Source organism: Uloborus diversus, chromosome 2 (assembly GCF_026930045.1).
Source record: "Uloborus diversus isolate 005 chromosome 2, Udiv.v.3.1, whole genome shotgun sequence".
NCBI classification, from domain to species: Eukaryota; Metazoa; Arthropoda; class Arachnida; order Araneae; family Uloboridae; genus Uloborus; species Uloborus diversus.
In genome coordinates, this window is record NC_072732.1 from 92,026,383 (window position 1) to 92,054,330 (window position 27,948).

General features: G+C 31.5%; 1 protein-coding gene across 1 annotated transcript in view; it reads right to left on the reverse strand.

The window, feature by feature from the left end:
* Positions 1 to 27,948, reverse strand: part of LOC129216421 (uncharacterized) — a 237,936-nt gene that overhangs the window by 51,605 nt on the left and 158,383 nt on the right. The window contains exon 7 of the mRNA XM_054850636.1: positions 1,794 to 1,939. Coding sequence (XP_054706611.1) covers positions 1,794 to 1,939 — 146 coding nt within the window. The remainder of the gene's footprint in view (positions 1 to 1,793; positions 1,940 to 27,948) is intronic.

Sequence of the window (27,948 nt, forward strand, 5' to 3'; positions counted from 1 at the left end):
GGTTTTATGAAAAGTTAACAAATGAATAAAACTTACTTTTTCATTTTAATTACGACATGACCTTATCTTAATACATGTCATTTCCTTTTAAACTCTGATTTCGAAAAAATTTTGGGAATCACTATTCTGCCGTAAATGTTCTGTTTATAAAGGTGCCCTTCTAATTCTAATCACTCACACTGGTGAATCCAGATGGTGATTGAGTTCTGTGGTCACATTTGCTGCTGCTGTTCGCTTTTTGGACTTTACAGTCTGCTTCAATACCCATCGACCTATTTCGCTGAGCTTCTCTTTCCACCCACTATTTTGCTTTGCCGAGCTTGTCTTACCGCGCTGTGTGTATGCTGTCATGACTTTAGCTACTGTACGTCTACAAATGCCAAAAAGTTGAGATGTTTCAGCTTTACTTGCTCCAACTAGACGCGCCCCAACAATTTGACCTCTTTAAAAATTTGAGAGGTCCGATATTTCTTCCGCTTTAAAAAAATACAAGACTTCCAGAACTTCCGTTAAACCACCATATACTACCAAAATATAAACATTACTATTTATAAAAAAGCCATATATCTAGTTTTGTTCCTTATTACTTTCGAAGCGCATTCAAAAATGCCCCTTTTATTCACAGGTGTTTCCATTATTTTAATAACTACCTGTATATATATATATATATATATATATATATATATATATATATATATATATATATATATATATATATATATATATATATATATATATATATATATATATATATATATATATATATATATATATATATATATATATATATATATATACATATATTGTACAAACTGGGTGGAGGGGGGGAGAGAGAAGACTTAAGCAGACATGGCTCAAAATATGTTTTTAACGTATATGCTTAAGTATTGTTATTATTATTATTATTTTAAAACATATTTTCTTTATCAGTGCATGACTTGATGAACACCCTGTATATTTTTTAGCAAGGTTGGTTTCGACATAAGTTATGTTCGCTGTTTATACCATCATTTAACCATATTTAAATGTGTCTTACAGAGCTTTGGGTTCTATGGAGGCTACTCAAAGTTTTCGCATTCCGAACGATAATATCAGTCACTGCAGAGAAAATTATTCAAGTGGAATTATGAATTAAAAATATATTTACTGCGAATGTATGACTTTCGACTATGTCTGTGCAAGGAGACTAAAATATTGAAACAAAATTCGATTCATCTTTGCAATATAAATTGAATTAAATTTCCTTATCATAAGCATGTTGCTGCTAAAAAGTTGACTTTGTTGTTATTGAACCTAAAAGCTACTACTAATTATTTTAAGAAACAAACTATGGCTTTGGTTTAGAGCATTTAATAACAAGAAACTCATCCATAATTGAATTAAGGAAATTTTTTGAAAGAATAATAGGAAGATATACATAAACAAATTCTGTCTCCTCTTTCAGGAATAAATATGGAGCAGTCCTGAATGCAAAATATATTTCACAAAAATACGACAAACTAACAATTTCAAGACTTTTTAAATTCTGACATGTTATGCTATCAATTACGAAAATGCAAATCCTTAGGAAAATACTAAATGACTCTATTAACTTAATGAATTAATGCATACATAATTAAAATTAAATATAAAATTATAATGCTTTTGTTTCATGCGCGCGAAGGTATTAAGACTTCGAACGCAGAAAAATATGTTTGCTTAAGACGTAATGAAAACATGTTCAGAGTGAAATTTTACCTCTTTTTTTCTACATTATTTGCACTTATTTTTCGTTTCAAAGGCAATTAACTTACATTCATCTAGCATTTCCACTTTGAGGTAAAGTTGTTCACCCAACTCGACTCCTCGAATTTCGAATCCTGAAGCATTAACAACGTGCATCCGTACTGGCGGGGTAGCTGCCAAGCCGGTAATTACTTGAGTCAAACCCAGAAGGTCTCTGAAAGATAAAATGTCTGTTTTGAAAAAAAAACAAGTAAAATATAAAATCTTATAAGCATTTAGTACTACTATGTTGATACTATATTTTATTAGTTCCAGACTAACGAGAGGGTAAACGTTTGTCTGTCTCATGCAAAGGATGGAACTTGTCCTATTTCAACACTGCATAATAATTACAAAGGATTCTTTTTTTAAGGAATTGCGTCCACATGGATCGATGCGGAATATGATTCTACATTCAATGCTCAAATAAGAAGAAAATCAATTTTTAGCCTTACGTTAGTCTGTTTCTGAGGTAGAGATATATGACTAATATTTTTATTAGCTTTTACTTCCGCGGAGCTCCATTGTTCCTCAAAAAATCACGTTGCGATGACGATCTTTAATACTAAATACAAAAGCCACTGTATAAGTCAGGTCGATGCATGAGCTTAAATTTAGCCATCTTGGATCGAATGTTTCATTGCTGCGGAACTAAGGGTACCAGAGCAAAGTTTTGGGTTTTGCTGGATTGGCCAAAAACAATATTTTATTTAATAAACAATTCACGTCCCGCAAATAATTGCTCGCAGTGAGAAATATCAAACGCGATAACCCACCAGAAAGGACAACCACTCAAGCACGCCGCTCCGATCCAAAATGGCTGTTATTTATTGCGTAAACTCGTCTATATAGTGGCCTTAACAAATACCGGTACTGAAAGATCAGGGTGTTATTTTTTGAACCTGAAAATCCAAAAAGCGCAATTTTAGACAAAGTTTAATGATGTTAGGAGAGGGGGCTTCGAAAAATTCTAAAAATTATTACAAAATTGAAGTTTATAAAAACGAAATTTTATGATGCATCTGTCAAACGAAAAAAGCTCAAGCGCCTTCTTAGCTAAATCTCTATATTTTAGCAGTTTTAGGTGAAATGCTGAGGGGCTCCCTCCCCCCCTCCTCAAGTATGAAAAACTCAGATAAGTATAGCATGAGGTAAATTTAAAAAAATCAATTGCCCCCTCATTAAAACATTTCTAGATCCCGCCCTTTGGACTCCTGGATTCGATATTGTTTGTCCAAATCCACTGGTAGGTAGTCGTTTCAACTTCAAAGTCACAGACTTAAAATGTTCGGAGAGAGAGATAGGCGCTCAAAAGAGTTTAATTATTTCTGGAATATTCCTTTTTTTTCTGTTTGAGGCAGCACTTATTATATTTTTTGTTTAAAAAAAAAGAAAAAAAGAAGATTTTGGTGACTCTATCTTCTTCCGTTCCAGTGTTGTTATTAAACATTCCCAAATCAAATTATACTTTTGAATATTCTCCAGTTCAATTAACCTTGCACTTCATGCATATAAATTGATACAGTCGCCAGAAAATGAAAACTTTTGAATTCTACATAAAGATTTCGAAGGCTAATCCATCAAAAGACTCGCCCATAAGCACCATCCCATCAATGACTAGGTGAGAAAAACTTTAATAATTAAAACCAGGTGTGCTGGAATTTTAAACTGTCGGCGAAGTTTATTTTATACCATAATACGAATCGGCAATAAGATACGTGTTGCATAAACGATGAGATTTTGAAATCATCAATTAAGAATTAATTTATGCCAATCCATGATATCTAAAATGCATGTTGAGCAATTTACTTCAATTAAGTGACAAACCTTCTATATTTAAAACTTAAGAAGAGAACATAAATCGTAATGAGTTACCTTAAAGCAAGCATGATCCGCTTATTTATTTCTTGTTTTTAGTAGAATAATTTAGCAAATGTAAAGGTGTAATAGAGAATATATATGCCAGATTTATTTATTAACAATTGCGTAAACTAATTTTTTCTTAATGGAGAGACCTTCAAAGTTAAATAACTAGTTTGACGTAAGAAATAATTAACCTTAAAAAAAATCAGACACATTAAGATTTCATAACCAAGGATCCTCGCCAGGTTTTACTATAGCTTTTAGATGATATTTTTCACCTTTTCGAATGTTTAAGCTCTATTGTCGATGGCTTCAAATTTTTATGAAGTACATTGTGGTGTAATTCTTAGAATATAGTTTTTTTCAGGGTAGTTATCCCTTAACATACATCATAAAACAGAAAAAACAGAAATAAATTGTGAAACTTAAATTTTTATCATAATGAATGAAACAGTCATCAGAAACTACGTTAGTACTACGCAGTAAAACAAGTATACCTGTAAAAAAGCTAACTGTTTTCAAAATAAAAAATATATTCTCAATGTGGGCGTATAATGTAGTCAAGAAAAGTTCCATTAGAAACATAACATCAGTTCCTAAATATTTCTTACAGAACTGTTCAGACTATTTTTCAAATAATGTTAACGGTTTACCTCTAAAAAATCTTTATATATAGTCAACTCAGAAAAACAATAGGATATTTTACTAATTTTTCTACAATTAAATCTCTTACAGTTCCTCTAAAAACTTCGGTATAGCGAAATACAAAATAGCGGTTATTTCAATTGTTATCGAAAATAAAATATCAGCTAATAAACGTGAAGAATTGGAATTTGCGTTAGTGCCATATAGCCTTTTACGTTACGTGCTAAAAACAGTTACATCTTAAGCCTTAGTTTCATTAGAACGTCAGTAATCCGAAACATTCAAAATCCGAAAGCACTCCCATTGTTAGAACAGTTAGTAATCCAACGTTGTGAAGCACACAGCAGCACCTACCAGGGCTTCTAGTACCATCTCTTACCCCAAGACAAAAGATGTGTTCACCTACCATTTGTGCTGGTTATCTCCAAATTTTTAATTTTGCCACTTACATCTCTTTGCTTCTCACTGCCTCATATGTAATGTAAATGGAGTATAATATTTTACACTGAAAATGGTACGTATTTCACCACACGGGAAATCGAAGATTCGATTAAGAATTCGCAATAAGCAAATTCTTTGCTTATTGCGATTTTTATTGCCTAACTTTTACAACTAAAGCGAGTGAAGGACTTGGCAGTTGGCAAAAAAAATTTAAAGCTCTCCCAGCCCAAAATCAGCTGTGATTTTTTTTTTTAAATATGAGTTTAGCTCACTCTTTCCTAACAGAAATTAATTCAACTTTCTTAATGCACTGTGTGTTTTTTAGAAGTGCATTCAGTTTCCCTTGTTTCGTTACTGTATAATAGTTCCTCCCAAAGTACACACAACACTGTAAGTATTTTTTATTTTTCTTGATATTCAGGAAACCATGAGAGTTAAGTTTTCTTAAATTTTGTTAAAAAATGTTATTTGATATTATAGCGTTATGTACTGTATTGTATGTTTTATAAACATATTGCATAGTACTTATATTTTAATAAATATCATACTATTTTCTTAAGCGTGATTTTCTTGGTTACTTTTGAAAACCTGAACAATTTGAAAATCCGAACTCCCTATGGTCCCAATACGTTCGTATTTTCGCTTTTAACATATTTTTTTCGTAAAATTCACTCTTTGTATGAGAATTTTGAATGTGTAAATATACTTTCCGAGCAAAATTTATAATATGCATGTGAGAGCAATTTAATTTATATATCTGTTAATCAAAGTTGTGAAAAGATGAGACCTGGCTTGTTCAAAAGATAGTTCTGAAAAAGAGCAGAGCGATATTCGGAGCTTAAAGAAAACACTAATCAATTCCTGATTAAATGAAAAAAAGATCAAATAAGCTTTCTATTACAATGCGATTAAAGTGAAAAACCAACGTAAATAAAACACAAATTATCAGCTCAACACACAATCAGAAAGTGTTCTCTCGCGACTTCCTGGCTGTGTGTTGGGCTTTTTTCACTGATGAAGACACTGCATTGCAGCCTTTAAATAGCTATATGCTGTGTCTTCTTGATAATCTGTGCTCCATTTACGTTGATATTTCACTTTAAGCAAATTTTGCTTAAATGAAAAATTATCGTATAAACTTTGTGCTACAATATGATTAAAATGAAAAACCAACATAAATAAAACACAAATTATCAGCTCAACACACAATCAGAAAGTGTTCTCTCGCGACTTCCTGGCTGTGTGTTGGGCTTTTTTCACTGATGAAGAGACTGTATTGCAGCCTTTAAATAGCTATATGCTGTGTCTTCTTGATAATCTGTGCACCATTTACGTTGATATTTCACTTTAAGCAAATTTTGCTTAAATGAAAAATTATCGTATAAGCTTTGTGCTACAATATGATTAAAATGAAAAACCAACGTAAATAAAACACAAATTATCAGCTCAACACACAATCAGAAAGTGTTCTCTCGCGACTTCCTGGCTGTGTGTTGGGCTTTTTTTCACTGATGAAGAGACTGCATTGCAGCCTTTAAATAGCTATATGCTGTGTCTTCTTGATAATCTGTGCTCCATTTACGTTGATATTTCACTTTAAGCAAATTTTGCTTAAATGAAATATTATCGTATAAGCTTTGTGCTACAATATGATTAAAATGAAAAACCAACGTAAATAAAACACAAATTATCAGCTCAACACACAATCAGAAAGTGTTTTCTCGCGACTTCCTGGCTGTGTGTTGGGCTTTTTTCACTGATGAAGAGACTGCATTGCAGCCTTTTAATAGCTATATGCTGTGTCTTCTTGATAATCTGTGCTCCATTTACGTTGATATTTCACTTTAAGCAAATTTTGCTTAAATGAAAAATTATCGTATAAGCTTTGTGCTACAATATGATTAAAATGAAAAACCAACGTAAATAAAGCAAACATTTTGAAGAAAATACAGCATATAACTATTTCAAGGCTACAATGGAGACTCTTCATCAATGCAAAAAGCTCACCAGTTCTCTCGCTACTTTCGGTTGTGTTGGTGAGTTTTTTGCACTGATGAAGAGGCTCCATTTTCGCCTTAAAATAGCTATATGTTGTATTTTCTTCAAAATGTGTGCTTTATTTACGTTGGTTTTTCACTTTAATCAATCCTTGACTGTTCAAAAACTTTGTTTTCCTGTTTGGAAATCAGTACAATGTCGTTTATCCGGACTAACTGAAACCAAAGACAATCTGGAAAAACACAATCCGGATAATCCGGGTAATATGGGTAAGAAGCAAACCTTGTTCTTAAATAAGCTGGCTTATCTTTTATCGGAGCAAAAAACGATGCTTTGTAACAAAATTACAGAAGATCGTTTTAGCAAACACTTTATAATCTTTAGTTTCACTTCAGTTGTCTCGGACTTACAACCTAAGTACGCAGTGTTGTTTTTAGGATTACTACCATAATATATTATACGACCTGTGGAGGAATTGTACATTTAATCAAGAGAAAAAGTAAATATTTGTTGATTTTGTAGTTCTGGCCTTGCAATTATAATTTGGAGTTATTATTTAGGTGAAAGCAATTCTTATACTCTTCAATCAGGATTGGATCAGGATATACAAAGGCTTAGTAAACGAGGTTCTACTGTAATTTCAAAAATCGTGGCTGACGTTATAAAAAAGCTTAATTAAATAATCATCATAACTTCTACTTCTTCCTGTTTTTTTTTTCAAATTTATTTTATTCGTTATTTATTTCTTTTAAATTCTTACTGATTCAGTAAGTTAATTTCTGAAATATATACTTTTATTAAAAGTAACTCGGATAAGACTACAATCAAACCTGCTTTTGTGCGGTGGTTAAGAACCGCATAAAAAAAATCTCCCGATACGGCACGAGTATCTATAAAAGAAGTTTTCGCGAAACAAATATTTTTTTATGCGGTAAATAAAAAACCGCACAAAAAAGCCTCACTTAGAAAAAAAAACTCAGATCCTAACGAAATAAGTAGGAATGACTGAAACGAATAAAAACACGACAGCTACTTGAAATCTTACCAAAGTTTTAATACTCTGACTTACAAAATGCACATGCATTTTTACATATTTTGTTTACACATGCACTTATTTTATATACAAAAGTTTTTAAAACTTATAACCATTATCTTTCATACGCAAACTGGCTGAAATTCGCTTTTTTTAACAGAAAATAATAAACTGCACTCGTTTTATTGATATATTTGTCAATTATGTTCTAATTTAATTAAAACTTGCATATACCGCACAAAAAAAACCCGCAAAGAAAGATGTTTGAGAACTCTACAATTTTGAAATTTAAAAAATAAGTTTTCAGCGAAATAAGCTGATTAAACGAAATGCATAGCATATGAAGACCTTGTTTTTTAAACACAAGTCTTCCCACCTGAATATTTCCCGAACCCTTCAAAATCTTCGATCATTCTATGGCAGTTCCAAAAACTAAAATATGTCTTCCAAAAAAAAAAAAGGCAAAAGAGAACTTCATCAACGGGAAGTCGACCCCTTACTTACTTTCCCACCCAAAGACAAGTTTCCGCAAATCGCGAGGACTGGTGATAATCCTGATCAATTTGCATGCGTCGAAAAGATGGATGCATTGCAAATATGTCTCCGGGTAAGAAAAAAATTTGCATTTTTATGAGAGCCATGGAAAAGCGGAGAGGAGCTCCCCTGCTCTATTTGTAGTTTTATTATGTCTCCAGAACTACGGGAGGGTGGTTATTTTCTCAACTTTTGTTTTATGTTTTTGTCCTTTAGTTGTGGTTAGTGTACTTGTGGGTAAGGGGAGATGAATACATTATCTTTTCGGAACTAAATTATTAAGGGATGCGGCAGCGTTTATTAAGTGGATTCAAAACTTTACGCATTTCACTACTTACCTTAGGTAATGATTTTCTCTTGCTCGGTAATTTCTAAATTAATCGGATATTATAAGATCAGAAAAATTTCGAGCTCTTAAAAGTTTCGTAATTTATGCGTTATTTGAAAATAGAAAACTCGACAAACTTTCTAAATAATTTTATACATGCTAAAGAGAAGTTTATAAGACACAAGTTATAGATATTTTAGTGAAAAGTTGATTCATAATTTTGGTGAAAAGTTTTGTCTTTAGCAATAGTTGATGCCCGTATTTTGCTTTTAGCATACTTTTTTAACACAAAAATTTTGTACGAACGCACAGAAAAAGCTTTTTCAATGTTTTAATTAGTTCATTTTTTTTTGTCTAAATACAGAGTTTCGAATCTCTAGATCTCTAAATTTGGATAGAATGGAACCTTCAACAGTGCCATCATCTTACGCAACACGTTGAAGTTAAAAAATTGAATTGCCTCGATTGATGGGCACTTAACCTTTGCAATTTAGTCGTAGTTTCAAAGGAGTTTGAACGTCCATAGAACTCCTGCACACATGGTAACTACTAGGGACTGACTTAGTGACTTTCAGAAACATGAGTTTAATAATAACGAACTCCGCATGTTCTGGGTGGGTATTTTGTAGCTCTGGGCAATGAACTCGGGATTGTCCTATTCAAAGTCTGTCCACTAGGTTAACCAGAGCAGACAATATATAAGAGGCGTACGTTAAATTATGTGAATATTGTAATTTATGTATTAATGTATATTTATAAAGCAAGAAAGAAATTACTGGTTAATAATGTATACGACAAAAGAGAAAACACAGATTTGGAGAACACGGGAGCATAAGGTGTTATAAAATCAAAATTGAACAATTATCGAATAAATACAATCTCTTGCCACAACCGCAGTATAAAAATCAATTATAATTTAGCAAATATTAATCTCTCATATTTTTCAATGTTTCTTATAGTTAAACGTGTTGAAAAACTGCAATAAAATATGAAGTTTAAGTTTTCTTTGTTACATTTTGACGCAAGTTTATCAGTTATAAAAATAAAAAACATATTAGACAATATGATTAAATAGCTACCACTCATACTGCATGTTCTTCTGCAAAAAGTGAATATTTTAGAAATCAAATGTATAGCAGCAGAAAAAGTGACGTTTACTCTATAACCAAAATAGAATTCTTTTCGATCCGCAGTAGCCCCGTTGGACCAATAAAGCTGCAATCTCGGAAGGGAGCTTAAATCCTATCGCTCGGATTTCTTTAGCAAGGAAAAAAAAACATGAAAGGCCTTTGAATTCTCCTGGGCAGTGAAACAGATAGAAACTGTTCTAAAGTTCAAAAATACAAACAAATGCATTCTTAAATTTGTATAACCATAGGAAGCAATAAAGAGACTCAAATCTAAAAATAGAATAAAAGAGTCGGGGCTCCTGGACACTCTTTTAAGAAACATTAATCTTGTATTTTGAAGTTGTGGCCGGATTTTGCGCAGATAGGTGCAATTTTTCAAAAGGTATTACTGGATTAAGCGGAGAATAGAGATGTTTTTCTATTTTATTTTATTCTTTTAAAACGCAGCGAACATAAAGATTCTAAAGTAGGAGAGATTTGAACGAAGGTGCAGCAAAAAACTTCGGAAGTTTTGTAATGTATTTTATTCTGAAAACCTTAACTTGATAGAAACGTTTGAGATTTTTTTTCCTGTTTATTTTTTGCTTTCATTTTATTTTGTTGATGATTACTGTTTTACAATATTAAACATAAGTTTTGTAGAAGATTTCCTAGTTAAAGTAAATAACATATTTCAGTTATTGCAATAAATAAATGAGCTAAATAAATGACAAAAGTGTTTTAAACTGAAAGTTACTTATTATTAAAAGATACTATTTTAATTGTTTTATTAAAAGATTCGTGAGTTGTGATCAGTTTCGAGAACTGATACCCAATAAATAAAACTTTTTAAAACAATGTATCTGCTATGACTGAACCTTTCTATTGCCATCTTTAATGGTTTAACTTGTTTTTATATTTAGTAATAAAATGTCTTCCTACACAGAATCCAGTTCCCATTCCACTGAAATAATATATTTGACATTTCATATCTATCATTTTGAGAAAATCCGCGTTTGCTTTTTTTCTTCGGGAAACCATTTATTTTCTTTTTCAACTCTTTGTTAGCTGCTTCAGTGTTTCATACTAGTTATGGTCTATTAATGGGCTATATGGCGTTAATATAAGAAGTTGAACGCTTACCACTTGATAAATAACTAAGCTGAAGTAATATTCTATTTATTAACGATATTTTGTAACTATGTCCAATTAAGTCAAGTTTTGCAACTTTTTCTATCTCTTTTTTTGTCACTCTCTCCCTTTTGTAAACAAATAAATTAAATTCTAAGGTTGTCTAACTTAACTCGAACAACGAAAACTGATATTTGTTTATTGACACTCCTTCCATGTTATATGTTACATATTTAACTATCATTATTATTATTATTATTATTAGTTTGGGAAGCATTTAATTGTCATAAATCTTCCACTATTGCAATTAATCGAGTATTTTGGGTACACATTGTGTGCGTTTTTTTACAATTTATATCTTTTGATGGCAACAGAAAAAAAGCATATTTTATTTTAAAAAGGAGAAAATAGGAACAGTGTTCGGCACTTAAATAATTTATTCAAAGCAACGTTCAGACTAATTCCTTATAAAAAAATTGACAATTTTTAACTAACTTTCCTGTGAAAAGCATTTTTTAAAGGTCTAACATTAAATTAAAATTTTAGTCCTTCTCCCCCTCTTTTCGACTTAAATGAGTCGCATCTAATTGCTCTCCCGATCAAGTCAACTTTCAAATTGTAAGAAAAAAAAATACGAAATTAGGTTCATCTATTGTGCAGGGGCAACGATGCCGCATACACAGATACACAGAGATACACTTACAACTTATAACCTCTCCTATTTTTGTGCCAGAAACTAAAAAATATGTATTAAATAATAATTTAAAAATCGTAAAACACCGAAAAAATGTCAAAATAAAATAAATGATTATATAAGTTTTCAAAAACACAGAATGGGAAATATAAGAAACAGAGATTAAGGAATGTGTGTCTATAGGACTAGGAGTTGGCCTCCCTGACCCTAAAAAAAAACTTTGAAATTAATTGCATGACTCAATCCCTCGACAAATGCCGGGACCGCTCTTGACGGTCTCGCAAGGGCACTTGATTCCAAGATTTCCTTTTTTGTTTTGAGCAATTGGAGTTGAAAGTTGAACAGTTAAAAGAAAACATTAGCATCAATGCGAAAAATGTCATTCATATATCTCGAAAACTTATTTCATTTGATTTATTTAACAGAGGCCTTTTGTGAACAGTTCGAGAAAAATTTATGCACACAAAACATTCTACTTGAAAATTATTTTTTTAAAAAACGTACTATTTGACATAGATGTTTCATAGAACATATTGACTTAAAAAATTAAGTACTTTTTAAATAGATTAATTTTTTGTAATGTGATTTTCATGTGATGAAAAAAAAAAGTCAGTTGTGCTGATAAAAGTTTAACGCATTTTGTTGTGCTAAAAAAGAATTGTAAAAAGATAATAATGTATATTATTACTTGTAAGACGCAAAAAAGCATAAAATACATACAATTCTTTTAACATTTATTTTCATAAAAAGTTTCATATCTATGCTCAAAGTTTAAGATTATACGCTATAAAACAAAACAGCTAGTCACTTGCGTCACTTTTATGTGGAGTAAACAACGGTAATCTTCAATGCCTAAGTTAGATTTTCTTTGAATAATATGTTAGATAAATTGGAAGAAAAATCCAAGCGTCTTTTATCCATATATCTTTTTATTCTTCGCTACATTAGAATTGTGGAGATAAAAAATAAAACTTGAGAAAACTCCTGTATCGAACTGCATAGGATTTGCTAAATGAGATTAAAGCTGGGGTGAAAAATTCAGTCCCGCTGTAAAACAGGGATTCTACCGACTGATGACTATCTCTGTGTCATAAATATTTATTTATTCTTCACATCCCAGCAAAGCCTCGCACCGGGAACCTAAAGATATGATAAGTCGAGGAGTTAGGATAAGGAGATTTACTTTTTAAAATGGAGTATTCTTGCGATATACGAAAATATCACCTTTTTATTTACTTATTTATTTATTTTTTCTTCAGATTTTGCTGTTTAAGTAATTAAGCATTTTCTGTACCGAAAAAATCCTTGCATTTTACGATACTAGTATCACTTAAAAATGAATTTACTCCAAACCAAATATTTTTTTCAAATCAAAGACAAAAGCCAAGTATGGACACTTATTATTATTATTATTACCATCATTATTCAATTTTTTTTTCTTTAACTTATTGGAGTTTTGATAAAATATTGTTGATTATTCCATGAAGTTATAGTTTTGCAGAAATATCAGTGTATACTTTCATTTTTATGCAAACGAAATAATAATTTAAAACTATTATGTTATGTGGCAGTCACTAAACTTTCTCCTATATAAATCTTATGAATTCCTGAATATAACACTGTACACTTGCTCATATAATCGCTATTACAAAATTGTGCTGTTCGCAAATTTTGAAAAAAATTCGACAGTTGGGATAATGGCAATCCTAATTCTGTAGCGTTAATTTTTTGCCACCAATGCCTGATCGAGGTATGTTTTCTCTCTTGCATGAGTAAAAAAAGAGTAGGAAATATATGTTTTTACATGGTTACCAGAAAAAACAGGGCTACCAAATTAAAATCACGCACAAAAATTTGATGATCGTGCCCATTTCAGAATTGTCAAAATGTCCTAGCCAAAGCAGAAGCAAAGAGCGAAATTTGAAAGTTATTTTTAGTCTTGCTTAAATTAATTGCAGACATTTTATTTGTCAGCAGATATAAAATGGCAACAGATAAAATTTCTAAATCCTCAATAATTTTCCGATCATTTGCCTACAATGAAATCGGAAAAAAAGATGCAGACCACATTTTATGATTAATTTTTCTTATTGTTGCATTTAAGATATTTTTATTTGCACATTAAATGGCAAAAAACAGTCCCTTTGGAGTGATTTGCGTCAAAATATAATTAACTTCTGTTTCTGTGTACGTTCACATTTATTCCAAATTCCATCTAAAAACTCAGCATTACTTTTTGAGGTATAGCACTCAAATAATTACAAGAAAAAACGCATGATTTCAATGCACCCTTTTCAGCTGTTGGTGTTAAAATATAATCCGCTCTTGTCCTTCTAAGATCTACTGTTCGATAAATTTTTGCTCAAACCCCTTTTGAGCTAATAAAACCAAAATTTAATCAGCATCTGTACTCTCTAGTGTCAACAAATGGATCGAATTTTGTTTGATTTCGCTCATTATTTCCTGAAATATAGCAGACACGAATTACGGAGAAAACTCTCGATCGCTATCCCCTTTTAGTGGAATTGTCACCAAAAGCAATGAGCACAAATTCACATAGGACTACATACATTTAGTTATCAAAATAATGGAAACAATTGGAAAATCTTTTTTGAATTGCTACTCTACCGTAAATGCTCTGTTTATAAAGGAGACCTTCTAACTGTAATCACTCACACTGGTGAATTCAGATGGTGAATGAGTTCTGTGATCACTTTCGCTGCTGTTGTTCGCTTTTTAGACATTACAATTCACTTCAATACCCGTCGGTTTCTATCCTCGAACTTCTCTTTCCGTCCACTGTTTTGCTTTGCCCAGCTTGTCTTACAACACTGTGTGTATGCTGTCATGACTTTAGATACTGTACCTCTAGAAACGCCAAAAGGTTGAGATGTTTCAGTTATATTTGCTCCAGCTGGACGAGCTCCAGCGATTTGACCTCTTTAAAAATTTGAGAGGTCCAACATTTCACGCGCTTGAAAAAAATCTAAAACTTCCAGATCTTCCGTTAAACCACCAAATATTACCAAAATATATACATTGCTGTTTATAAAAAAATGAGCTAGTTTTATTCTTTATTACTTACGAAGCGACTTCAAAAATGTCACTTTTATTCACATGTCTTTCCACTATTTTGATAAATACCTGTATGTGTAAAAAAGATGTAACTAGAAAAAATAATTCCACAAGGTTTTTTCATGTTTATCTCATCAGAGGCTCTAAAAATTAAAAGATTGAACATGATACTAATAACATATTTTGTGTTTCCCAGTAAATTAATTTTTAGTGTAATGCATAGAAACCCCAGCACCCTCTTGCACTATAGGTATGCTTATTATTAAAAAAGATAAATAATAATATTAATAATAATAACAATGATAAAGCTTGTTGAATGTTTTGAGCTTGCATCATGGTTATTCGGACATACATACGTTCCTACTGCTTTTAAAAATTTTCTCCGTTTGAAAAAAAAAAAAAAAAGTTTAACGCTTTTTCGTTTTCATTGTAAAATGCATACTATGTCAGTTATCTGTATTGCAACGGGAAAGTGAGACTAGGTCATAATAAAAAGCAATTCAATGAAAAATATCACATTTCCGCTTGAAATCCCAGCAACACTTGTAGGTCATGGGCATACACAAAAGATATTACTCGGAACTAAATGTCTTCGTCACACGAGCATAACATCAAGACCATTTTCGCCTTTTCATGAAGAATCGCATTAATATACAGAAGCTATCACCTATGCACCTAAATGCATAATAAATGTCAGTGATTATGCGAAAAGGATATACTTCTCTGATATATATACTAGTGCTTAGTGTTGAACGGCATCACAACCTTCCATTCTCCTCTTAGTTGAGTCTCTTGGAGAAGCTTAAGTGAGATGTATTCAATTGCATTTTTAACAACTCTCTTGTGTTTGGTGCATATTCAAGCCTATGAAATATCGACAGATTCAAACCTAAGTCGATCTGGACGTAAATACGATAACCTTTGGAGTCCTGATAATTATGGGGATGACAGAAGTGAAATGACTGATTCAGCTGATGATTCAAAAGATGACACCATGTCAAATAGTCCTCCGATGATGGATAGTCCTCCTCAAGGGTATAACAACTATAAAGGCTATGATTCAAACAAGGGTTATAGTCCTATCTATCCAATGTTCGCAACCTACAAAGGATACCCATACAACCCCTCCTCTTGGAAAGGCAGCCAAAATTTTGGAAAAGGTGGAAGTATTGATAGCTACCTCGCCCCAACCCTGACACCAGCACAAATGAAGGACTTGATCATGATGATGAATAACTTGGATGACTCATCTAAAAACGAAAAAGGATTTCTCTCGAAGATCTTCTCAGATCCCAAATCTGCTTTTGTAGCTGCTATTATTCCTCTATCATTGGTATTATTTGCTGTTGTGCCCGTGCTGATGAATTACTCAATGACAGGAATGACCATGCCAGTTGTGTCTACTACAGCAGGAGCCACTAAGGCAGCAAGAAACTTCATCAACAACGGTAACTTTCACCAAGTTCTTGACAACTTAGCAGATATAGCCAGAGCTATTGATAGTGATGACTGCCTTCAAAAAACCATATGCAGAGTGGCGTCTGGTGATGCCCCGGTGCCTGGATCACAATATATCAAAAAGGCAACTTCGACTGTAGTTCATTTAGTCAAAGAAGACTGGGTGAATAATCTTGGAGTAAAAGATCTTGTCCATGGATTAAAACAAGGTAATTGCGCAGATGTGTGTAGTGGTTCTAATATTACTCCACGAAAACATAAAAAATGACTATTCAAATAAGACATTTTTAACTTGGAATAATTTAGAGACTGTATTGTAAGTATTATTTTAGATTTCATATATTTGTGTGGCAATGACGACAGCATACACTGAATAATCTTTTCTGCGCTAGGATATTTAGAAAATAATGTAAGTTTACAGACATTTTAGGACTCTCTTTTTGCATCTCTATGACTATCACATTACGTAAATTTGAGTATAATGTCATAGCTGTTGTTAATGAGACATTACTATCTACTTTGCGATTTTTTTCAACTATTTGTTTGCAGTAAAATAAATGTGACTGCTAAGTTCATTCATGCACTTATATATTGTATATACATACCTCTAAGTAATGAATAAATTTATTTGAAATTTGATATAATTGTGTTTGAAATCCCGTTTTTTTTCCTCGTATGCTTGACAAATTTTAAATGCTCATAGACAAATTAACTTACTTTGTAGCAAACCTAAAGTAAGTTTAAAATATGTAAAAATAGCATGTTTTTTAAAAAAGCAATAACTTTTTAGGGTACATGATTTAACACAAAATAGAGAACGGGATTTAAAAATACAGTATAGAAAGTTTCATGTTAGTAAAGAAATACCGTGCTAATAACAAATATGTAACCAAGTTATCTCATTTTGCACACATGCCTTTTAGTGTTTGCTCTCTTAACTAAAGGGACATCTTAAAACTGATGAATACAAATGCCATTTATCTACAATATCCTAGAATTTGATGTTTACAAAAGCTGCTATGCTTATATTAGTTTAGAGTAAGTTGTATTGAATACATGGCCAATTAGACATTTTTAGGATACATTTTTGGTGATGGAAGAGGGTGTGGTGGAAACGTTAATATTTTTGTGCAACTTTTAAAAATTATCTATGGAGTTCAGTAAGTTCATTTTCAACACATGCTTAGATAAATGGGATTAAAACTCGAAAACAGAAGAGGAAAAGAAAACAAAATGTAAAAAATTCACATTTACCGCTGTGAATTTTAGTCAAGAGCATCAAATGTAATGTGTACAACTTTAAAGAAAAATAAAGAATAGAGATCATTCAGTGTGTTTTGTTAAAATAGCTACTTTTTCCGATTCAATAAACTCGTCAACAACTACACTTCAAGCATATTGACAACAAATGAATATTCTTTTCAGGTATCGGCGCAAATTTTAATCTTCAAGAGTGCAAAAAGAAATACGTCAACGGTCAACCATAAAATATCTTTACCAATCAAGTTTTGTGTTGTTTATGCTACTACGCCGGATCTTGATTGGTTGAGAATATTGCTGGCTATCAGTTTGAATTGAAGAGTTTAGTTAGTTACATCGTAAATTACAAATTTCTCTAGTATAAAAAAAACCCTCCATAAATATAGCATAAATATAGTTTTTTGTTGACTTGTTACTGATAAGAGACAGAGAAGACTTTTTATTGCGCTTTTAGAGAAATAAATAAGATTTTGTTAGAATTTATTAATCACAATATTTAAAACAGACTATGCTGCATGTTTTGAAGACTATATTGTTTGACGCATTTATTAATGAAAATGAATATAAAACTCAAAATTTGGTATTATATTTTTAACTTTCCAGTCTTTTCCAAAAACAAATGACTCAATAGATTTTTATTAACATTTTTATTGTAGCTGAAAATTCATTATATATGTTTATTATTCGTAAACACATTTTTACTATTTTGGAATAAATGACATTTTTGATGAAAAAATGATATTCCAAAATATCATTTTTGAGATTAAAAAAAATATTCCTATGTTTTTGTATGTGCATTACTTATTTTTAAGCATATAAGGTAAAGACACCAGGCCAGTGCTTCAATAGTGGTCATTTCAATGTTACTTATATACTTTGAAGAAAGAAATGAACAATAATAATGTCATTAAATATTGGTACTTAATGCAATTATCATATTAAATCAATTTTACTTATCAGTTATTTGAATTCAAAGTAAGTAGGGTAGACCGGGGTACGTTTACGCAGTGCCCTTTTCCCAAAAGGAACTATAACTGGAGAGCCAACTGTCATAACAGATTGATGCTGATCCCCAGCAAGCATTCTCACAAGTTTTTAAGTATCAGTCAAACTTCGGTCTGGCATGCAGAAAGAATAATCTGCTTTTTACCAAGTTGAGCAAATTTTGTGTTGAACGTTTTGAAGCTTATTGTGAACAAAAAATACTTAGTTATAAAATAACAAATATATAAAATTAGCTGACTTTTAACATTTTTTGAGAATTGTATTTGTATGAACTAAATATTTATTAAATATTTTTGCGCGTTAAAAATAAATCCTATTGAAGACGGGGCAAGTTTATGCGTTGACGTCTGAGCACATTCACGCACGTTCTTACTGCGTCTTACTTCTAAATGTGCTCCTGAAGCTTTTTTCACCCCGAACTGCCTCAATTTTTTTTAGTATTTTCAGGCTATTTAGTTTTGAAAATCACCATTTAGTTTTTAGTTGAGTTAAAAATCCGTATATTACAGCTTTCAATCATATAGTGCTGTCTTCATGCCCGTTCAGCTTTAACTTTATACAATATTCAGTCTGTAATAAATTTGCTTTTTTTTAACTATGGTAAGATATTATGTTCAAAACCCTAACAGAACCACGTTAAGTGTCAAAATAAATATGCGTAAACGTGCCCTGTGTCCGGGGCATATTTACGCAACCGACTTGAACTCAAAAATAATTTTTTGACGGGTTAAAAACACAAACTAACCAACAAATGTATATACGAGGTTTGACTCCATTAGCTGCTTTATAAAACCGCAATGTCTAAGATTTCCTAAGTTCAAACATAAAAATTAGAAGATTCATTGAAATTAATCCGCGTAAACGTGCCCCGGTCTACCCTAATGTAAATTCTTTGGATGGAAGATTGCCCGATGGCCACCATTGAAAATTTCAGATTTTGGATTGTGCACTACTGGATCAAATTTGAGGTTTGAGAAAAAATGGATAAAAAAATTGAACACATCGAAATTCTGATATTTTTAGAAAAGTGGACGATTAAGGAAGAGTTTTGATGTAATACGCTCGTTGAGTTTCGTGAGAGGTAATTAATAGGAATTGTAAACCTACAGTTTAAAAATATACTTCACTGTGTCTACTACTATTGCGTTTTAAACCTTGAAGTTGCCACATTAACAGTTATTGTTGAGAGCGAATTCGTAAAAAATATCGTTGCTTCATTAAAGAGGAAAAATGACTCTTAAAACGCAGAGAAAAACGATATAAAATTTAAAACACATTGAAAATTCAAATATTTCAAAAAAAAAAAACAAGTATAGCTTGAATATGACGTGATAAAAATAAGTTTGAAAATAAATGTTGAAGTATTAAACTTATGGATAATGACTACAGGGGAGAGTGTGGTTGCCTGATCCCTCAGGAGACTTGTTTCCCCTCTTGATTGTCGACACTGTAATAATGCCCAATTTTAATTACTGACAACATTACTAAGTTGCTATAGCAGGTTTACATCCTTATGTGACACACGAGCAATTTTGAACATTCTTTGAGGTGATGTCTTATTGTCCATTTTCAGAGGAGTATTTTTTTTTTTTTTTTTTTTTTTTGATAGTGGTATTTAAAATGTTTTTAGCTTTTTTGAAAAAGTTACGTTGCTTACATATTGTTTTTATGACATGATAGAAAATTCAAAAATAGTACGTTAGAAGCGTGACAAGCATACCGATTTGAAGTTTCTTTTTTTTTTGGGGGGGGGGGGGGTCAATGCGAAATGTGTTTGAAACGTCTATTTGGAGGTACTTGATAGTTTCGAGGTAAAGACACTTGATCCGGGATCAAGCGTCTTTTTTCATATTATTTTTCAAATTACTGTGTTCTATTTAGGCTACTTACGTTTAATGGAAATGCCGTTATGTTGCAAAATATAGCCTGCAGTTAAAGTAAATCACCTATTAAAAGTGAAAGCTCAAAAAGCTAACTTGGGGAAAGTGTTAAGTTACCCAAAAAAAAAAAAAAATCCCCACACCAACTTTTAAAATATGTTTTTAAGCCTTTCGGATGTTTATTTATCTAAAATAATTGTTAAACTTCGAAAAGAGATATTTTCTTCTGTTGCGAATCATTGTTTTGAGCCAATTTTTAGCGTTAATTTTGATTTTTACACATTTTTACTTTATGACATGAAAACACTAATTTTACTCATTACTTATAATATAAATTTCTTTTAAATATTTATTTCTTACTTTTAACTGAATACTTAATAAACACCGATAAACAAAAATATGGTTTTTGTTACTTATTACCTATTATAGAGTTGATTTGATTAAATATTAGTTTTAATCGTTATTGCATTTGTTTTGTTTCATTTTTTACTTTGACATGAACGATTTGTTTTATCAAATGAATAAGAAGTAAACAGGTCTTAATATTAATTTAAATCAATTTTTGGACATTTTTTTCTCTCGAATCAAGTCTCCTATTATGACGGATACTATTATTTTTTTTTAAGTTGGGTTTTTCTTTAAATCATTTCACTATATGGAACAAATTTAAAAAACGGCATTGTATTTTAATGGGAAAATAGATTGTTCTAAAGATGTAATGTGAGATTGTCTAGTTCTATTGATTGAAACAAAAGTGATTTACTCCAATACACCAGGAAATCAACTTTCCCTATTTTTTTCCTATAAAATTAGTCAGAAACATTTCAATACTCCTCATGCAGCTACAAAGTCCAAATATTTGGTCAACAAGCGTCTTCATATTTGCTTAAAAAGAGTATTCAAGAAGAATCTGAATACCATTTCAACATAAGTCTTAACATCTTTGACGATCTTTTGATAGTAATATATACTAATTACTGTTAGAGGTTCCTGCAGTGAAGTAAGGAAAAAAATTTAAAAATCTAACAAATGTGTATATTAAATCAAAAGAAAATTCGTTTAAATTTTAAGATCTTTTATTCAAATCATGTTTTTTGCAATCAGGACTTGAAATTTCACTTTACTCGTTGGATTTCTTGTTCACACTAATAAATTTTATTGCAGCCATAATTTGAATTCAAGACGTGAAAATTTAAACGAATGTCTGAAACTGAATGCTGGATGTTATTTGCTGGATGGTGGATACTGTTTTCGTGTAAAAAGGATTGTGTAAAGTCGAGGAGGTCATTAACAAATAATTCGATTGAGAGGGACGCCTGCATCATAAGCATAGAAAAACAAGAAGTCAAAGGACACGGACGTCATTCAACTGTCAAGTCGAAACAATAAGCAATTGTGATTGCTCAAAAATCATAATACTTTGACAAAAAAAAATCTTCTCACACTTCTTCACAAATTACTAATAAATACTTTCAGTAAAAGAATATTTAAACTATTGTTGATTCAAAAAAAAAACATTAGTTTTCTACAGAGATAAAACACCACATGATATGCAATCTTGAAAAGACTGATACGTATCAGTCACATCGAACTCATCCTCTGATGTTGTCAGCTGCAGAGTTTGACGAAACGCTTGGATTTTCTTTTTTCTTCAGACTACCCCAATAAGCCCGGAAATGTTATTTCTTCATAATTTATTCTTTTAGTTAAAACTCTATATTAATTCAATAGAAGGCGAAAAGAGAAGGGCTGATAATCTAAACATCTTAGCAGAACACCGAAAAAGGTTATCCAAAAAAACTAGAATCAAAAGTATTTGATTCGTATTATAAGAGGAACAAAAACGATAAAACAAGTTAAGTTTTTTTCATTTTTCTAATCATCATAAAATGTAATGATAAGGAGGAAGGAGCAAAGAGCAGAAATGAGTCAAACATGTTCTAACATGTTCTAATTTTTGTTGTTTTTTCACATAAATTTTACTTTTAAATTCAGTTTGAAATTCGTAAGCAATATTCGAATTATAGAAATTTAACATTAATAAGTTCATCAAAATCCCAATCTGTTTGTTTTTTACATAAGCAAATATTTTTATTTCCTGAAAAATTAAACGTAAAAGTTCTAATATGTAGAAACCATGATGTGAAAAACAAACAAAAGGCTTTTCTAAAGATGTTTTCTCGTGCAATAACATCTAGATTTTCCAACAGTCTTGCCTGATTAAAGCTCCGAGGAATTTCAGATTATTTAAATATTTTTTAACATAATATCTATAATGATAAAAATAAAATGATTAATAAACAAAGGATGGTGTTAAAACTACTCCCTTAAACTGATAGTCATAAAACTTCATTCATATCTAATAATCAGTGTTCTTTCAACTGTAACATTTTTGTCTTGTTTCAAGATTTTTCTTAAATGTAAATCTACAAGAGTAGGAGAAAGAATTTGTAAAAATTAATAACTCTACAAACATATGTGAGGGTTCAGGAATATGAACAGCTAAAATAATCAAATACAGTTAGAAGGTTTTTTGTGCAGGAGAGACCAAGTACAGTTAAAGATATTATTACAATTTAATTCTCCTAATTTTGATAAAGATTTCATCTAGGGAAAGACCACCTATATTGGACCCCCTGAGAACAAGAGGCCAGTGTCGCTAAATGTGAAGCAAAACAAAAATAAAAAATAGGTCATCCGAAGACAAATTTAATTAGGAACCGACATAAATAAGGTAACGCACTAGTAGTGGCCACAGTTAAGCATATTTTATGTCTTTTTTAAACTGTGGGTCTACAATATTGATTCGAATTTTTTAATTCAATGAACATATTATAGCCCAACTATTCCTAAATCGTCCCATTTTCTAAAAATGCCAGAATTTCAATTTTTTCAATTTTTTATCCATTTTTCCCAAACTTCAATTTGATCCAATAGTGGCCACGCCAAAATCTGGCCATATGCATGAGTCAGTAGTGGCCATCTGACATCCTTTCCTTAGAATTCATATTACTCATTTTAAATTCAACTAACTGATGGATAAAATTGATTCAATATGATAGTTACACTAAGTACCAATATATTAATCACATTTTTATTGTACATTTCTTTCTTCAAAGTACATACGTACTTAGGATAAAATAAAAAGTTTTTAGTGGAAAATTTGTATTGTATTTTTTGTACGCTAATGTAAAAAATAAAGTAAAAGAAAATGAATGTACTTATACAAGTATTCTACATATGAACTTTGGTAAGTATGAACTGAATAATTATTATCACTACGAAATCATCTTTACTAATAAAAAAGCTGAAAGTCTGTCTGTCTGTATATCTGGATCGCTTTCTGTCTGGATGTCTGTGACGCGCATAGCACCTAGACCGTTCGGCCAATTTTCATGAAATTTGGCACAAAGTTAGTTTGTAGCATGGGGGTGTGCACCTCGAAGCGATTTTTCGAAAATTCGATTTTGTTTGTTTTCTATTCCAATTTTAAGAACATTTTACCGAGCAAAATTATAAGATGGACGAGTAAATTACCAAGTTATCATAACGTGGAACTGTAACATGGGCAAGCCAATTGGCGAGAAAGTCACCATACATTATTTGTAAATGCATAGGCGAACCAAGAGACTTTTTAATTTTTCTACTACGGGCAAAGCCGTGTATATACCACTAGTTCATAAGAAAATAGTAAGTACACAATTCAATGTAATTCTAGGACAATTTGTTTCCTACAACTTACTAAGGTATATTAATGGATATCGGAAATTGGTAGCATGAGTTTTCAATACTACTAAAGGCAAGGTGTCCATGCACCTAGAAAGTCATGGATTTTGTTTATAATCAAAAATGGTCATGGAAAGTCATAACTTTCGGCAAAAAGTGCTCAAAAATCATGGAAATTGACAATTTGTCAAGGTTTTTGAGTTCAAGAACATGCATATTTATCAAATTCTACACATTGGCTTAAACTTACGCATCTTGACCATTTTTTACGCTATTACGTGTTAATCCCAATTTTTCACACATTTCTAAATCCGATTGCATCCGCTTCTTTAATACTCGCTCATACTTCTTTTCCTTGTGATTTTACCTTTTGGACATTTATAATTATGTATTTAGCATTATTTTAAGCTCTCCTTATATGTCTTATTGTGTAGTTGAAGACTTTTAAACTTCTAATTTTGCCGATCGCATTCGTTGCAAAAATTTTAAGTCATCCATGTTGATTCAAGAGACTCATAAAAATTATCGTTAATTCTCAGCTATGTCTTAAGTTCATGAAGATTTTAGAAAATAAAATTGGTCTGAAGAATTAATTACGGACGTTTTGTACATCGATAAAATACAGAAATCAGGGAATTTTCGAAGATAAAATTTTTAAAAAGTCCGTAAATGTTGCATATTTCACAAATTCGAAAATTTTACAACATTTGTAACCTATTATAAAATTTTGGAGGTAAATATCTGGTATTGTCTGGTAAATTATTTTTTAAGTAGTACTTTAATATATTTTTTTTCTGATTATTTATGCTATTTATTGTAAACACAATTTTAGGAACGACTAAATTATTGCTAGTCACAGATAATTTAGAAAACTACTGGCAGTACCATGCTCCTATTTTATATTCGGTAAGCTTTGAAGTTTTATCCGGTAAACTGATAATTTCCCCCTTCCCAAAAATTTGAATTTTGGGCGTCCCTGACTATTAGCAGTCATAAATAAATATGATTCAATTGATTATAAATTACAAAACAGATACTTACTGACATGATTTAGACTACCAAAAAGAAAAATTGTTCCATAAACAAGTGTTAAAACTGGGAATTTTATATATCATGGCTTTTTCTAATTTTACTGTGTGTGACTTACTTCTAATAAGTGTTTTACCTTAAAAAAATCTGCATTTTCATGAAATGATTGCTTAAATCTAAGAAATTAAAAATTATCTGCTTTGATAGAAAAGGGATAACTTCGATCAAGCATTATGCCCTTCCCCTTCATTTTTTTACCTGCTCAGCAAGCAGGTTGCAATCTCTCTCTCGGTTCTAGTAGAATGTTTCTCCTCTTTTTGTACTAGCGCACCAAACTCCTGCTTTTTTTTACCAACAAGCTATTTAATAATTCCCCCCCCCCCCGTGATATCCGCCTCTAGGCCAGGGCGTGTGGGCCTAGGGGATGGCATGTTGAATAATCCGGGCCTGTCCATAGAAGAGGTATACGCACTTTCCTTAATTGTCCCCTTTTTTAAAAATGAAAGAATGTCAATTTGTTCAATTTTTTCAAACATCAAATTTGATCCATCAGTGGCCATTATATAATGTACGTGAGTCAGTAGTGGCCATATTGCTGTTTAGAAGTGGCCATCGGGTGGCCACTACTAGATCACACAATAATAATATGTCAGAAATGAGGCAGGTTTTTATGTAAAGATATTACAACCTATTAAATGGAAAATTGAGTTGATTTATGAAAAACCTTCCTGATTCAGTAGTGGCCACTCGGTGGCCACTTTTGAATTTCCCAACTTTTTTGGTACCAGTAGTGGCCAGGTAAACTGTCAGCCAAAAAAGCAACTATTTCGAGTTGAAAACGTTCCAAACATGATCTTTCACATGCAATAACATGGTTACAGCTCTAAAAATTTTATTTTTGTGCTTTTTTCTATTCATAATACAACACAATGTTTATATATCTCCTTACGGAAAAGCGTTAGAAGACAGCTGAAAAAGCATCGACAATCCAGGCGACCGTACTAAATAGTTGATAACAATTTTCCATGATGCTCTAACTACTCCTCCTTGAACTGGCCACTGCACTATAGCCTGAGCTCTACCTCCTGCAAGTTTGAATCCACTGGGATCCCTAGAATCCTTATATTTAAAATATAAACCTTAAAGTGGCTACTACTGAAGCAGTGGCCACTACTGGTGCATTTACCTTACTTATATTTTCTGTAAATATGACGATACTTTTTAAAAAATTATTTTTGACAAAGTTGCAAAAGTCCAATTTAGCATTATATGCGCCTATATTGAACCGTGCACTTCCTGAATTGGCCCGAAACAGTATATGATATAATAAGTTGCATTTGAACTGTAGTCTTTTTACAGGATTTGCAAAAGAACTTCCTTTGCTTTGGGCTGATTTGACCCAGTATTGATGAACCAACTGATGGCATTTCATACACTAAATCATGCTTTGCACGTCATCTCAATTGCAAATATTGCAAAGTCAGTTGTTTTGTTCGTTTTTTTGCTCCTTCTTTAGCGGCCTTTTTTGTTCTGTGTCCTGTTTCTGTGGCGATGACGTTAGAACGTTCCCCGAAGTATGTTTCCTTCTTCTGCCTTCCATTTTTATGAAAAGTAAATTTGTGTGCCACTTTAACAAAATCATTAATAGACCCGACAATCATAATTTGATGAGAACTAACCACTGATTTCTCGGAACTTGGGTTAATTTTATCCGTACATTGTTCTTGTGCATCTTAAACAGCTGACACCGAACATGTAGCATGTTTACTTAGGTAGTCTCATCTGGACTACAAACTTTTGACTCGGTTGCTGCAAAATCGCTGTCATTAAACACAATTATTCTAACAGTTCACACTCCTGTTCTAGATAATCCATTCACAAAATATTGAGCACGATTGCAGTTTGTTCATATGAGTCACCTAACATTTTTCTTATTTTAAATTGGGTAATGGACTTCATTGGGTGTTCTCGCATCCACCTACCGGTTCTTGTAAATAATAAATTAACCAGTTAACAAGTAACGCGAACAAGCACAAATTTTAGTTAAATTGAAAAAACATGTTTAACAAAACTGAAATTGAATCTTATTGGGTAAACACCTAGTTTTAGGGGTGGCAGCTTCTAGAAAGTGTGCTTGAAAAAAAAAGTCAAAACGAATTTCCTCAATTAGTGTTAAAATATGATCAAAATAATCCTAACTACGTTATTAAGTTACATTAATCACTTATTTTATAACGCGATACGTAAAAAGGTTTGCTTGATTACATATTCTTAAATTGGAACACCTGTCCGATATAGGAAATTTTTTTCGGTCCAATAAAGGAAATCACGCCATTTTTTATTTTTATTTATACCTTGTCAAAAAGTTTCCCAATCGTGTATGTAAATACAGTGCTGTAATCCTCATTAAATACTGTTTGTAATACTATAAACGCAATTTTCTCAGTTCAAAGTTTTAGTATTATCCTATTAGATACAAGCTCTTAAAATAACATCGAAGACGTTTTCAACAGAAATGACATCGTAACTGAAGCTATGCAGATCGAAATGTGACGAAACTTCATCCTCAAGGTTTTCAGACACAAATCTTTGTACTTTCACCAGTAGAATGTAGTACAGAACTCTGCGCTAGATTTTAAGCCCCTGGTCCAATTTAATCAGTGGTTCAATATAAGCGGTCTTCCCCCTAATACTATTACTATTTTCCTATCAATTAATGGTTAAAAAACCTTTGTTGACATTAATTTTTTCAGTCTTTGAATAGTTTTTCGAAATGCATAAACTAGACATAGCATGTGTCAAGTTTATTTACAAATGAATAAAAATGCTGACGTAATAAGCAACTAAATGATATTTTTAAGAGTTTCTTTTAAAAAGGAGTATCATAAAATTTTTGCAGTTCTAATTCAAGTTATGTGATTAACGTAAATCTGACTTAAAAGTCACACAAGCATAAGTATGGATATCTTCTCCGA